Source organism: Dipodomys merriami, unplaced genomic scaffold (genome assembly GCF_024711535.1).
Source record: "Dipodomys merriami isolate MVZ:Mamm:240054 unplaced genomic scaffold, mDipMer1.0.p SCAF_12, whole genome shotgun sequence".
In the NCBI taxonomy this organism is placed as follows: Eukaryota; Metazoa; Chordata; class Mammalia; order Rodentia; family Heteromyidae; genus Dipodomys; species Dipodomys merriami.
The window spans coordinates 22,190,294-22,203,401 of NW_027202493.1; the positions used below are offsets into that span (position 1 = coordinate 22,190,294).

At 36.9% G+C, this 13,108-nt stretch overlaps 1 protein-coding gene across 2 annotated transcripts in view; it reads right to left on the bottom strand.

Moving 5' to 3' along the window:
• Snx25 (sorting nexin 25) overlaps positions 1-13,108 on the bottom strand; it is a 92,720-nt gene that overhangs the window by 13,235 nt on the left and 66,377 nt on the right. For both annotated transcript variants that reach the window (XM_070016386.1, XM_070016387.1), the window contains exons 10-12: positions 11,550-11,714; positions 5,358-5,489; positions 2,288-2,428 (exon numbers count right to left, since the gene is read on the bottom strand). In XM_070016386.1, the coding sequence (XP_069872487.1) occupies positions 2,288-2,428; positions 5,358-5,489; positions 11,550-11,714 (438 nt within the window). The remainder of the gene's footprint in view (positions 1-2,287; positions 2,429-5,357; positions 5,490-11,549; positions 11,715-13,108) is intronic.

Here is a 13,108-nt window from a genome sequence, read left to right on the forward strand (position 1 = left end):
TGAACCCAGGGCCTCAGGCATGCAAGGCAAGCGCTCTACCACTGAGCCAACTTCCCAGCCCCAGGATAATTATTTATATCCTAAGTACACTTCATTTTTCAATTATGTTTTATTTTAAAATTATCCCCAAATTATTTTCCCTTTCTATATTTATTAGAAACTACACTAAACTTTAGTGATTTATCATGCAGTAAACAAGGCAGTTTTCTGTACTGTCAATTTTACTTAACAACCTGGGGAAGAATTTACTCTTGCCTTGAAATAAATATTTTGTTTTCTATTCTATGGAATGACCATAGGATGAGAAACAATAGTATGCTTTTAAAGTAGGTATAGTGTGCAGAAGTCAATGACAAAAATGGAGGAACATAGAGTAAACAAATGTAGCAATAGTACTTTGTAGAAACTATGTTGAAAATGAACTATATGGCTTGGAGTGGAGATGGCAGGGAAAAACTGGGAAAGAACAAAGGAAGGAGTAATATTGTCCAAAAAGGAGTCTGAGAGTTGACCACAGGACTCTGGCAGTATTAGTTTATTCTGAGCAAGAGAAGAATGGACATAAATGAAAGTGGAAGTGATTGAAAAGCTTTTTATTACTGGACTAAAGGGTAATTACATTCAACAGAAAGAGAGTTAGATGCAGTTCATCAGGAAATGTGAAAGTAAGATGACTTAGATTGTATTCCTGATTAGTCTACTGTATACATATCCTATAAATCAATTAAGTTCTGGAATTAGTTTCCCTCATCTATCAAATAAATAAAATTGACCTCATGAGTGACTTTCAAACATTGTTAACTAAAATCAATAGCAGGGAACTCATGTATTGCAAACTATGGATGTGTGTATTATGTGTGTGTGTGTGTGTGTGTGTGTGAGAGAGAGAGAGAGAGAGAGAGAGAGAGAGAGAGAGAGAGAGAGAGAGTGTGTGTGTGTGTGTGTGTGTGTGTGTGTGTGTGTGTAGGTTACTTTGCACTGGTTATTTTCAAGATAGGATCTTGCTTTTGCTCTATGCCCAGACATGTCTGGACTGTAATCCTCCTGTTTGTGCTTTCCCAGGTTGCTAGGAATGACAAGCTTACACCTCTGTGTCCAACCACTGTTTGAGATGGCTTCTCAAGAAGGCATTTGTTGTTGTTTTAAGGGATTTTTTGGGGGGAGGGAGGGCCTGAGGCTGGCCATGCACTGTCATTTCTTTCTCCCAAATAGCTAGAATTACAAGATGAGCCACCACGTCTGGTTATGTGCCATATATTTTTCTAAATGCTTTGTATACATTTATTCTCTTAATAAGAACTATTTTCTTAGGGACTATGAATATCTGCAGCTAACTGATGAGGAAAAAGAAATCCAAAAGGTCCAGTGCAAATCTCAGGTCACAAAACAAATTAACAGCACACTTGGCATTCAAGGTTGAGAACAAGAACTTTTCTGTGTCCTTCAATGTATGTGATAAAAATCCAACATAATGGGAGCTAGGAATGTGATTTAGTGGTAGCCTTGCCTAGCATGCATGAAGCCCTGGGTTCAATTCCTCAGTACCACATAAACAGAAGGAAAAAAAAGTGGTGCTATGGCGCAGGTGGTAGAGTGCTAGCCTTGAGCAAAAGAAGCTCAGGGACAGTGCCCAGGCCCTGAGTTCAAGCCCCAGGACTGATAGAAAAAACAACAATAACAAAAATACAACAAATTCGATTCTATTTCTATTGCTGCAAGTCATAATTGCATTCATTACCCATTAAAGGGTCACAACAGGCAGGTTCAAAACCACTGGCCCTAGATAATCCCTGGGATCTCATCTCTGGGCTTTTGTGGTAATTTTTAATGAAATCAGACAATAGTCCCAAAAAATTTATCTAAACTAGGTGGTTTGATCTATGAGTAATCTTAAAATGTCAGGCTGAAAATGTCACCATGTCAGTATCAGCAGCAAGGAAAAAGATTAACCAGTAGGCTAATTCATAGACCCTGCAATAAACCAGGTACCCGTGGCTCACTCCTGTAATCCCAGCTACCCAGATGGCTGAGATCTGATGATAGTGGTTCAGTGTAGGCCGGAAAAGTCTGTGAGACTCCTCCAAATAACCACCAAAAAGCCAGAAATGGAACTGTGGTTCAAGTGATAGAGTGCCAGCCTTGAGCAGAAAAGCAAAAAAGCACAGTACCCAACTCATGAGTTCAAGCTCTAATACCAACATTAAAAAATGAGAATAAATCCTGTTGTAGCCTCTGGGATCTCTTGGTGCTCAGCAACTTTAGGCTCTGTGTTCATATGCATCCATACCTCACTAAGCTTCCGGTGTAAATTCTGAAATTCACTGAGTCTTCTTGGGACAGTCCAATTCTTAGTTTCAACTCCTCCAACTTCTTGTAAGCTCACTGTGACAAAGTAACAAGGCATCTGCTCACCATTCTCTTCTGTAACCTTGAGAAGAAATCAAAATCAACAACAAAGACAAGGTAAATGAATGTGGAATGAAGATTTGAAATTCCCCAACATTTTCCTCTTCCTCATATGCCTTCTATGAGTAACTCCAGGATTATGAATGTGGAAGATTTTATACTTTAAAACAGAGACATTCCTTGGGTGGATCTAATTTTTTAAGTGAAGAAGTTTGTCTGGCAAGTAACAGAAAATAAAGTCAGAAAGATTGGAAGTCCAAGAAAGAAGAGATGAAGAAGCCAGAGTCGTTAGATCTACAATCACAAGAAAGTAAATTCTGCCAATAACCTAAAAAAGATTGGACAAGTTTCTTCTCCCCACAGTCTTCCAGACAAGAGCTAGGTTGGGCCAATACCTTGGTTTTCAGTCATGTGATCCAATGAGCACAGACTACAGTCTTATCATGCTGAACTTTTTTGTCTTTACAACTATGAGCTGATAAATGAATGCCATGATATGTTACGTAGCAAAAAAAAAGTTAATACAAGAGACTTAACCTTCTGTCTGAGGGCTTCCTAAGCTTTACTTCAGGATTCAAAAACCATGATTTCTCTTTTTTTGAAACAGGGTCTTGCTTATTACATAGCATACACTATCCTTGAACTTGTAAAACTCTGAAGTGTGAGAATTACTGGCATGTTACTACCATACCTAGCCTCCAAAATTCCTCAGGAAAAAAAATTTTTTTTGCCATGAACATAACATTACCTCATGAAATTTTATAGAGAAACATAACTTGTTTACTTCTCAACTTAGACATCACCCACTTCAACAAGTAAGAAAACAGAAAATGCACTGATCTGAGCCTCAATTTGTACCATAAAACTAGAGAGTAGTCCAAAAAAAGACATAGGAAAGCCATGTAAGGTTGAATGAGCACTCCATTATACTTTGTGAGGGAAGAATACTATCCCTCTGTGTGGATGGAGAAGTAAAGTCACAGACAGGGTCAGTTTCCTGGAACCACATATATAGTACAAGGTTTGGCTAGGATCAAAAGTCAGGAGTCTACCTCAAAATAAACAAAAACGTCCACATACTTCCTATTTGGAGTGCTCTGTGAATGCCTGAGGTCAGCTGACCTCTCTCACCCCTATCTATTTCCTTTATCTTTTCAGCAAACTTTTGAATAAAAACCTGATTTCTAGGGCAAAGTTCTTTGTAGGGGTTTCTACTGCTTCCCTCCCACCTTCCATGTCTGCCTTTGGAAGATGATTTCAACATATTGAGAAATGTCTAAGTGGCTCCTCCCACAGTCCTCTTCTATGACTGTCTGACACATATCTCTGAGTTTAGCACATTCCTATCTATACCGAAATAGTAGTTCCATCCACAGTTATCAATTATTATATTTTCTATATGATATCTAAGGTTGAAAAGAGTTTTCCCTGTTCTACTGCTCCCTAACTTACCTCAAAAAATGTGTGCAATACTGCAATATAGCTTAATGGGAGTACTAGTAAGTGCCAATAAGCACTTGATTAAACATTCACATACTATGAATTCTTCCACAACAGTTCCCAGAGAATGTATCCTGTTTTGCTATCTAGATGTGAAATTAAGATTATAAATTATAAAGAGTGCCAAGCCACTGAGAAAATTAAAGAGACAAACAACAATAAGCCTTTCAAATAGTGATGAAACATATCACTAATACCATCTTGCTCGGAATCTTGCTATGTGAGCATAATGTGAAAGATGTGACTTTCATCTTTCACTTTCCACTTCACTGATAGGTGGGAGGGAGGAACTAGCAGGAATAACAATGTACAGTCAAAGCTTAGAAGCATCTTTACTCCAACCTGCAATGTTTTATAGACAAATGAAAAGGGATCAAGCATAGTCTGCAAATTATTATCCCACAGCCCTTGAAGAACATTTAGACAGTAAAAAGGAAAAAATTCATTATTAAAGATCTTTAAACTCTGAGATTTAAGCAACTGAAGTCACAGCAGCAGAATGGAACAGACGTGTCTAAACTTTTAGTTTTTTATTTTCACATTTCAAAAAGTATTTTCCATTTATTTCAATCATCAATAGAAAAAATAAATAAGTATCTCAGGGATCTTAAATATTCTCCTACCAATGTTGCTGATAATTTTCCAGTGAACAGGACAATTTTCTGTTTGAGGTGGGTGAGATCATTCCAAGCTATGCTTCCAGGGATACCTCCTAATCATGGACAAACCAGAGTGAAACAGAAGGGAAGGCAATGGACAAATATGATCTATAAGAATGTGGACAAAATCTTGTCTTATAAAGTCAAACTTCCAAGCACAGGTGGCTCATGACTATAAACCTATTTATTCAGAATGGTGAGATTTGAGGATTACATTTCAAAATCTGCCAAGAAACTCACACGTCCAATTAACCACCAAAAAGCCAGAAGTGGAGTTGTGACTCAAGTGAGCACAAACGCTCAGGGAGAGCACTCAGGGAGAGCATTCAAGCCCCAGGACCAGCATGAAAGAAAAAAGAAAAGAAAAGGAAAGGAAAGGAAAGAAAAGAGGGAGAGGGAGAGAGAAAGAAAGAGAAAAAAAGAAAAAAGAAAGAGAAAGAAAGATAGGGAGGGAGGAAAGAAGAGGGAAAAAAAGAAAGAGAATGAGAGAAAGGGAGGAAGGGAAGAAGGGAGGAAGGGAGAAAGAAAAAAGTGTGAGAGAAAGAGAGCATGAGGAAGGAAAAAAGAAGTGAGAAAGAAAGTGTGAGAGACAAAGAAAGAAAGAAGAAAGGAGAGAGGGAGGGAGGAAGAGAGGAAGGGAGGAAGGGAGGAAGGAGAAGGAAAGGAAAGGACAGGACAGGAAAGGAAAAGGAAGGGAAGGGAAGGCAAGGGAAGGGAAGGGAAGGGAAAAAAGCAAAGCAAAGCAAAGCAAAGCAAAACTTAGGGAGTAAGTGGAAAAGCAGCAAAGCCTACCTCTCCACTGGTAATGGAGGCTTTCCACATGCCAAGGTTCTCACACCACCAGTCTGTTCTTGCCATGTGCAGCTGAAGGTCTGTGCGTTCTTTCTCTATTAAAAGTATTTCATCCTTCAACTTGGAAACAATCTGCCACAAGAAAAACATCCTGGTGTTTATGGAAACATTTTAAAAGTTATACAACTTGGCATACACAAGCCAGTTTTTTTCTATAATCTAACAATGAACAATCCAAAAAGGTTATTTTAAAAATTCCATTTATAGTAGCACCAAAAAGAATAAAATACATAGGAATTAACCAAGGAAATGAAATGTTCCTATAAAGAAAGCTACAAAACATTGATAAAAGAAATTAAAAATGACAAATCTTCATAAGGCATTCCAAGTTCATAAAGATACAATATTTTTAAGATATCAGTACTAACCAGAGCAACCGATAGGTTCAATGTAAGCACTACCATAATTTTAATGACATATTTAGTAGAAATAGAAACATTCACCCTAAAATTCATGTAGAATCTAAGGGGACACAAAACAGCACCCCAAAAGTCTAAGGACTCATGCTTCCTGACTTCAAAACTTAATAGAAAACTTCATTACTAAAAACATTACAGACTTGGGTAAAGACTTAGGACAGGCTGAGCAGGATGGCTCGTGCCTGTAATCCTAACTAGCAGAGAAGTAGAGACTGAGAGGATCACCATGCCATGCCAGTTTGGGCATAATGTTACTGAGGCTCCAGTTCAACAAAGGAGCCAGGTGTGATGATGCATACCTATGATTCCAGTTATGCTGGAGGTCATAGGTAGAAGGATCATGGTTGAAGAAGATAGCCTTTGACAAACAGACCTTATCTAAAAAATAAAGCTCAAAAAAACAAAAAAGCAGGCTGGGAAGGTGGCTCAGTGGTAGAGTGCTTGCCTTACATGTATGAGGCCCTGGGTTCAATTCCTCAGCACCACATAAGCAAAAAGAAAAAAGCTGGAAGTGGAGCTGTGGCTCAAGTGGTAGAGCGCTAGCCTTGAGCTGAAGAGCTGAGGGACAGCACCCAGGCCTAGAGTTCAGGCCCCACGACTGGGCTCCACCCCCCCACCCTGCGCGCAAAAAAAAGCCAGGAGTATAGCTCAAATGGGATAATGCAGTCTAACAAGCATTAGACCCTAAATTCAATCCCTAGTACCAACAACAACAACAAAGAAGAAGAAAATGATGATGAAGAAGAGGAGATTAGAAAAGAAGAGAAAGAAGAGGAGGGGCCTGGGAATGTGGCTTAGTGGTAGAGTGCTCATCTAACATGCATGATGCCCCGAGTTTTATTCCTCAGGACCTCATAAACAGAAAAAGCCAGCTCAAGTGGTAGAGTTCTAGCCTTGAGCAAAAAGAAGCTCAGGGACATTGTCCAGGCCCTGAGTTCAAGCCCTTGGACTGGCAAAAAAAAAAAAAAAAAAAAAAAAAAAAGAGGAGAAGGAAGAGAACAGAGTCCATTTACCTACAAGGATGACATGACCACTAGTGTGGAAAGAAAAATATTTTCAACAAACTGTGCAAGGCAACTACCTCCACAGGCAAAGGAAAGAAGTTGGGACCTTTATTAATTCAAAATGAATTAAAAACCTATCAGATATAGTGACAACAGGGGATATACCATAGGGGGAAGAACATATAACAGGAAACAAAAAAATCACATAGTACATTAAAAACAACAACAAAGAAAAACATCTTGTGTCCATGTCTTGAAGTTCATTTCACTTAGCATCATTTTACATGGTCATATAAAAATCATAATATGATTTTTTCCAAATGATTTTTTGTTTCTTTTGTATGCTCTTCCCGTTATGGTATATCCCCTGTTGTCACTGTATTTGATTTTAGTACCCTGGTATTGTATGTAAGTTTATTTGAATGAGTGAAGGGAAAGGAAACAACAGAATGGTGAGACAAAGAACCAATGCAATAGCAATATACACAAGACACTATGTTGGGAATTATCTGCACAACTTGGGGGTGAGGAGGGTGAGGTAGAAGGAAAGCAGAAGAAAAATGAGGGAAGGGGTAACATATTTGACAAGAAATGTACTTATTACGTTACTTGTGTAACTGTAACCCCTCTGTACGTAACTGACAAAATTACTTTGAAAAAAACAGAACTATAAAAATTAAAATCTTAAAAGAAAACATAGGGGGAAAGCTTCACAACATGAGATTTAGCTATAATTTTATAGTATGATCCCCAGAGACATGGACAACAAAAGAAAAACGAACAAAGTGTATTTCCGTGAAATTCTTATCTCCAATAAACCACCAGAAAACCAGAAGTGGAGCTGTAGATCAAGTGATAGAGTGCTAGCCTTGAGCTGAAGAGCTGAGGAACAGTGCTCAGGCCCAGAGTTCAAGCCCCAAGACCCCCTCCCTCCAAAAAAAGGACATGAATAGGTATTTCTCTAAAGAAGATAAAGAAATGGCTAATAAGCACATACAATCATGCCATTCCCCACTATTTAGTGGGGAAATACAAATTAGAGTCACAATGAGTTGTTACTTTATAGTTTTTAGAATGGGAGGAAGAAAGGCAGGAGAAAAGCAAGAAAAGGAAGGAAAGAAAAGCAAGTAAGTAATGAGGGGAGGGGAGAAAGAATAGGTAGTTAATAAGGGAGTAAGTAAGTAAAGGACATAGTTCAAATGCTGTGGAAAATAGTAAGGTAGCTCCTCAAAAATTAAAACAGATTACCATATGACCCACCAATTCCACCTCTAAGCATACACACAAAAGAAATGGAAACAGGATCTCTAAAAGATACCTGTACAAACACCTCCACAGCAGCATTATTAGTGAAAAATAGCCAACTGATGAAAACAAACTGAAATGTTTATTGATGGAAGAATGGCTCACACAATAAAATGTGATATATTAGCCTTACAATGTAATGAAATTTGGACATGTACATAAAGAAAACACTGGAGACACTGTGCAAGGTAAAACAAGCCAGCATAAAGGACAAATACTGTATGATTCTACTCAAATGAAGTAGTTAAATTCATGGAGATCAAAAGCAGAATGGGGGCTGGAGGGAGAAATGAGGAGTCATTGTTTAATGAGTCAGTTTTCTTTGTCATAATGAAAAATGCTTCAAGAAGGATGCTTCAAAAGTATAGAGGTCAATGACCTCTATACTTAAAATAAGTTTAAAAGGTAAACTTTAAATTTTAACAACAAATATGCATGTTTTAAAATGCTACGCTTGTCATCTTCTTGTATTTCACTCATCTTTTTATGAACCCCAAAGGGTAAGAACAACATCTTTGTCCCTAAACTCTTCTGAACACATAGTCTCCAGTCTTCCTCTTCCTCAGAAGACCTACAGGAAGTGCCTCTTGTATATACCATCATCCTGCATTTGATCATCAAAAAAGATTGTGACTATTTTATTTTCATGAATGTTTTAATTCCATAGTCATGTCTGCTCCTTTAGAGCAGATGTGTCAAACTGTTTCACTGATTATTCATGTATCATGTATTTACTTGTTTCTCCTGTTACTAAGATCCTTTGACTAATGATTTACTCCCAATAATAACGCAGAATGGACAGTTTGCTTCAGACTCACAAAAATCTCTCCAAAAATATAAGATAAACCCTGACAGTAGATTTCAAGCAATAAAACTACAAGACTAAATTCACGTTCAGCATCTGGTGCCAAGATCTGAGAGGAATTCTAAGCATATTCCTGGCTTGCTTCTCTGGGGAAAGAAAACTTTCACCAGTATTAACACATGCAAAAATGTTCTGACTCACAATTACATATTTAATACAGAAAAATCATTCTAATAAAAGTTCCTTTGAGGCATGTATTAACTTCTAGATCAAAACCTTTTCAATGTCAGTCTTGAATATTAAAACCTTAATTTTATATTTACATTTCATATTTACCAACATGAATGAAAAGAGTACAATGTCTGCTTCTGGAGTCCAGTGAACTCACACAACAGTGGACAATTTGATTTATCAGGAAATGTAGCCTGCTATTGGAGGAATCAGAGACTAGCATTCAAATTAAACCATCATATTAGTGAATCTTTCCAAGTCTCCTGAGAATTCTTTCATGTAATTATAGCTCAGAATGTATATTCCATAGTTTTAAAAATTCTTTTAAGACTAAAGACTGTCTTTCAACCAAATTATGAACCAGAAACTAATTCAATAAACATTTTCTAGTTCATCTTTCATGCTATTCTCCATAAATACATTTTGATTTACAATGAGTCCATAACAAATAAGATAATTAGTCTTCAGGAATCTGCCACATTGAAGATACTGATTATTTACCAGTCCAGCTAATAGCTGTTGTTTTTACCAGGAATACTGAAAGCCTCTCCAAGTTCTCTATGCACAAAACCTGTTTCTTATGATGAACCAAGAAACCTCGCTGTTTCTCTTCAGAGTACTATTAGGAGTATTAAAGTGACTTGCATATTAAATTTCTTTTTGCCTTACAATTTTGTAAAAAAGATAACTATTGACAAATATTGTACTCCTATACAAGACTTTCCCTTTTTTTTCTTTATAAAGAAAAAATAGTGAGGGAAAAGTAGTGGATGGACTATCCAGCATGCAAGATGAACTAGATTCTACCTCCTGTAATGCAAAAAAACAAAAACAAAAAAAAAACAGAAAGAAAAACATACAATGGTTTTAACTAGATAGTAATTGGCTTACTTATGAATAACTCTGCTGACTAGATCATCAATAGGTTCATAATATCCCGATTTCTCTACATTTTATCTCAGGAATATTCTTTCATTACAAAAACATTCAGATATTCATGATAGTAGTACATAAGTACTAAAAAGTACTAAAAAAAAATGTGATTCACTAAATTTTTTTAAGTTCAAAGTTGTCTTTCTGTCACATGAAATGAAAGTGCCAGAGGAGACCATGTGGCAGAGCACAGAGCTTTATTACCACCTACATCAGAGAGATCAGAGAGACCTCCTTGTTAGACTTCAGAGGTACATAGGCAATGCAAAGCTTGGTTTAAAAAATGCCTCAAGCCGTAGAACTAGCAATCGTGAGGTCCAAAGTACAACCCTAGTACAGCAAACAAAGAAAAAAAAGAAAAAAGAAAAGAAAAAGGGAGATCTGTTAAATTTTTAGCAAAACAGCTGTTTGAGTAATTCTGCAGAGTTCTTTAATTTGTGTTTGTGGCAGGTGAAATGAATAAAAAAGCTCCACCATTTCTGGTAAAAAAAGAAAAACAACAGTGGAGCTGTGGCTCAAGTGGTAGAGAGCTAGCCTTGATCAAAAAAGCCCAAGGCCTGGGTTGAAGCCCTAGGACCATCACAAAAACAAACAAACAAACAAACAAAAAGACCCCAGCCTTACCCCTTCCTTATAAGCCCTGTAGTCAAGCTAGTTAAAAAGAATAGTCAAAGCTGATGGTGAGAAAGAATTCCAAAACAAAAGAATTCCAAATTCTTTTTTTTTTTTTATTATTGTGAAAATACTGTACAGAGGGGTTACAATTACATGGGCAAGATAATGAGTACATTTCCTATCAAGCATTGTAGCATCCTCCTTTGTTTCCCCTTCCCATCTCTTCCCATCCCCCCTCCACCCAGTCTTCCCCGCCCCCCCCCCCCACCAAAGTTGTAAAGTTCCTTTTCGACATAACGACTTGTACATCTCATGGTTGCAATGGGTCCACCTGTATCCCTATTTAAACAATTTGTTTTTCCAAATTCTTTTCTAACACTATTCCAGAAGCAATAAACAAAGCCGTAACAACAACAACAAAAATGGAACCTGCTCTTGGTTAAAATTCTTTTTAAAGCCGGGCACGGTAGGTGGCTCGTGCCTGTAATCCTAGCTACTCAGGAGGCTGAAATCTGAGGATAGCGGTTCAAAGTCAGCCTGGGCAGAAAAGTCTGTGAGACTCTGATCTCCAATAAACCACTAGAAAACCGGAAGTAGCACTGAGGCTCAAGAGGTAGAGTGCTCGCGCCTAGACCTAGAGTACAAGCCCCATGACCGACAAAAAATAAATAAATAAATAAATAAATACATACATACATACATACTAAATAAAAATTCCTTTTAAAGAAAGTAGAACTTCTCAATATAAACTGAAAAGCATTATTTATCAAAGGAGACAAATAAAAATATTCAGAGGCAGCCTTGGCAGCACAATATTTACCTTCTTGTCAGGTTTTGGCGCATTCTGAATAGAACTTAGAGCTTGCTTTTTGTATTCGAGTTTCTCATTTAGCTCTCTTAGTTTGCTTACAGTAAAGCTGGCTTGTTCACTAATTCCACTGGTGCCTTCATCCACAGTATCCTCCCCAGCCTCACCTCCTGGAACCTGGGGAAAGTTGCATACCATCATCTTATGATAACAGAAAATTAAGTAATCGTTGTCTATTTTAAAGATCCTGTATCAGTACAAAACACTCTTCCAAAGGGCTAGAATGCTAGAGTGGGGTTTTTTTTTCAGTCAAAGAGAAAAATCAAAGTATCTGGAACCAAAGTAACTGGCATTCAGAGTTGTAGTAAAAAAAGGAAATGCATAATAAACTAAAGAAAGGGGGAGGATTCCATGCCATTATTTCTCATTTGGTACATCCAAGGGAATCCACACAGAAAAAGAGAAGGCCCCTAAGTTAACATTGCAACTCTATCTGAATATTATGTGCCTCATCTTTGACAAAGAGCTAGCTTTTCTGGTCTTCTATCAATACTACAAAAAAATGAATGCAAATCATTTTAAAATAAAAATTTCAAAACCCCACTAGTATTTTCAGCATGTATGTTGTTCTTGAAGATGTATATTATACATCTGAAGACACTTTATTGTACAAGTAAAAACATTAGCATTTAAAAGTGGCTTACAAAGAACTATGAAACTTAGGAAAATCTGAATAGCATATTAATTAGTGTCAGAAACAGCCAACAGCATTCAGGGCACTGAAACAAACTGCTGCTAAGGACTATTTCTGGTTTGTTCACTACCCCCTTTCTTCTAGATTTTTTCTTGTAATTTTTATTAATTATAACAAATTAAAGTTGTTTTAAAGAAAAAGTACAGATAGTCCTAGAGAAACAAGCTGATTTCAATTCTGTATTTTGATTCTACTTATGTATAAATACATACACTTGACAAAATCCTATGACTTGTAGTCATTCATAAGAATATTCTCTTTTTTGGAACAAAAGTGTTTTTTTTGTAATAAGCTGTTATAACCCTATAAATTCTAAAATTTATAGATGCATGGTCTTATACTGCATTTTTGGGGTGTCTTCCTGCTGTGGGTTGATTTTGCTTGTTTGCTCAGATATACTAAAATAAACTACAACAAAAACCACACTTTCTACACTTTAATTATTTTCTTAGGATACATATCTAGGGATTATTGGAATACAGAATGCTAATAGCTTCCAAAAGTTCAGCTGTATAAACTGACCTTCTTTGAATCCTAGGAATATGGATATTTTTCCATCTGTTTACTAATTCCTCTCATGTGAACTGTCAATTCAAGTATTTATGCAATTGATTTATTAGGTATTGACACTTTTATTGATTTAAATGACCTTATTTAGAAATTTGCCAAATCACTTTATTTCTTGCAGTAGAAAGACAACACAGTTAAAACAAACTGTGAGCTATCAAAAATAAACTATAGTAAGCTCTCTCTGCTCTTTTCTAGCTCTTTCTCAGCTCTTTCCTTCTCTTCTCTTTCCTAGCTTGCTCTTTCCCAC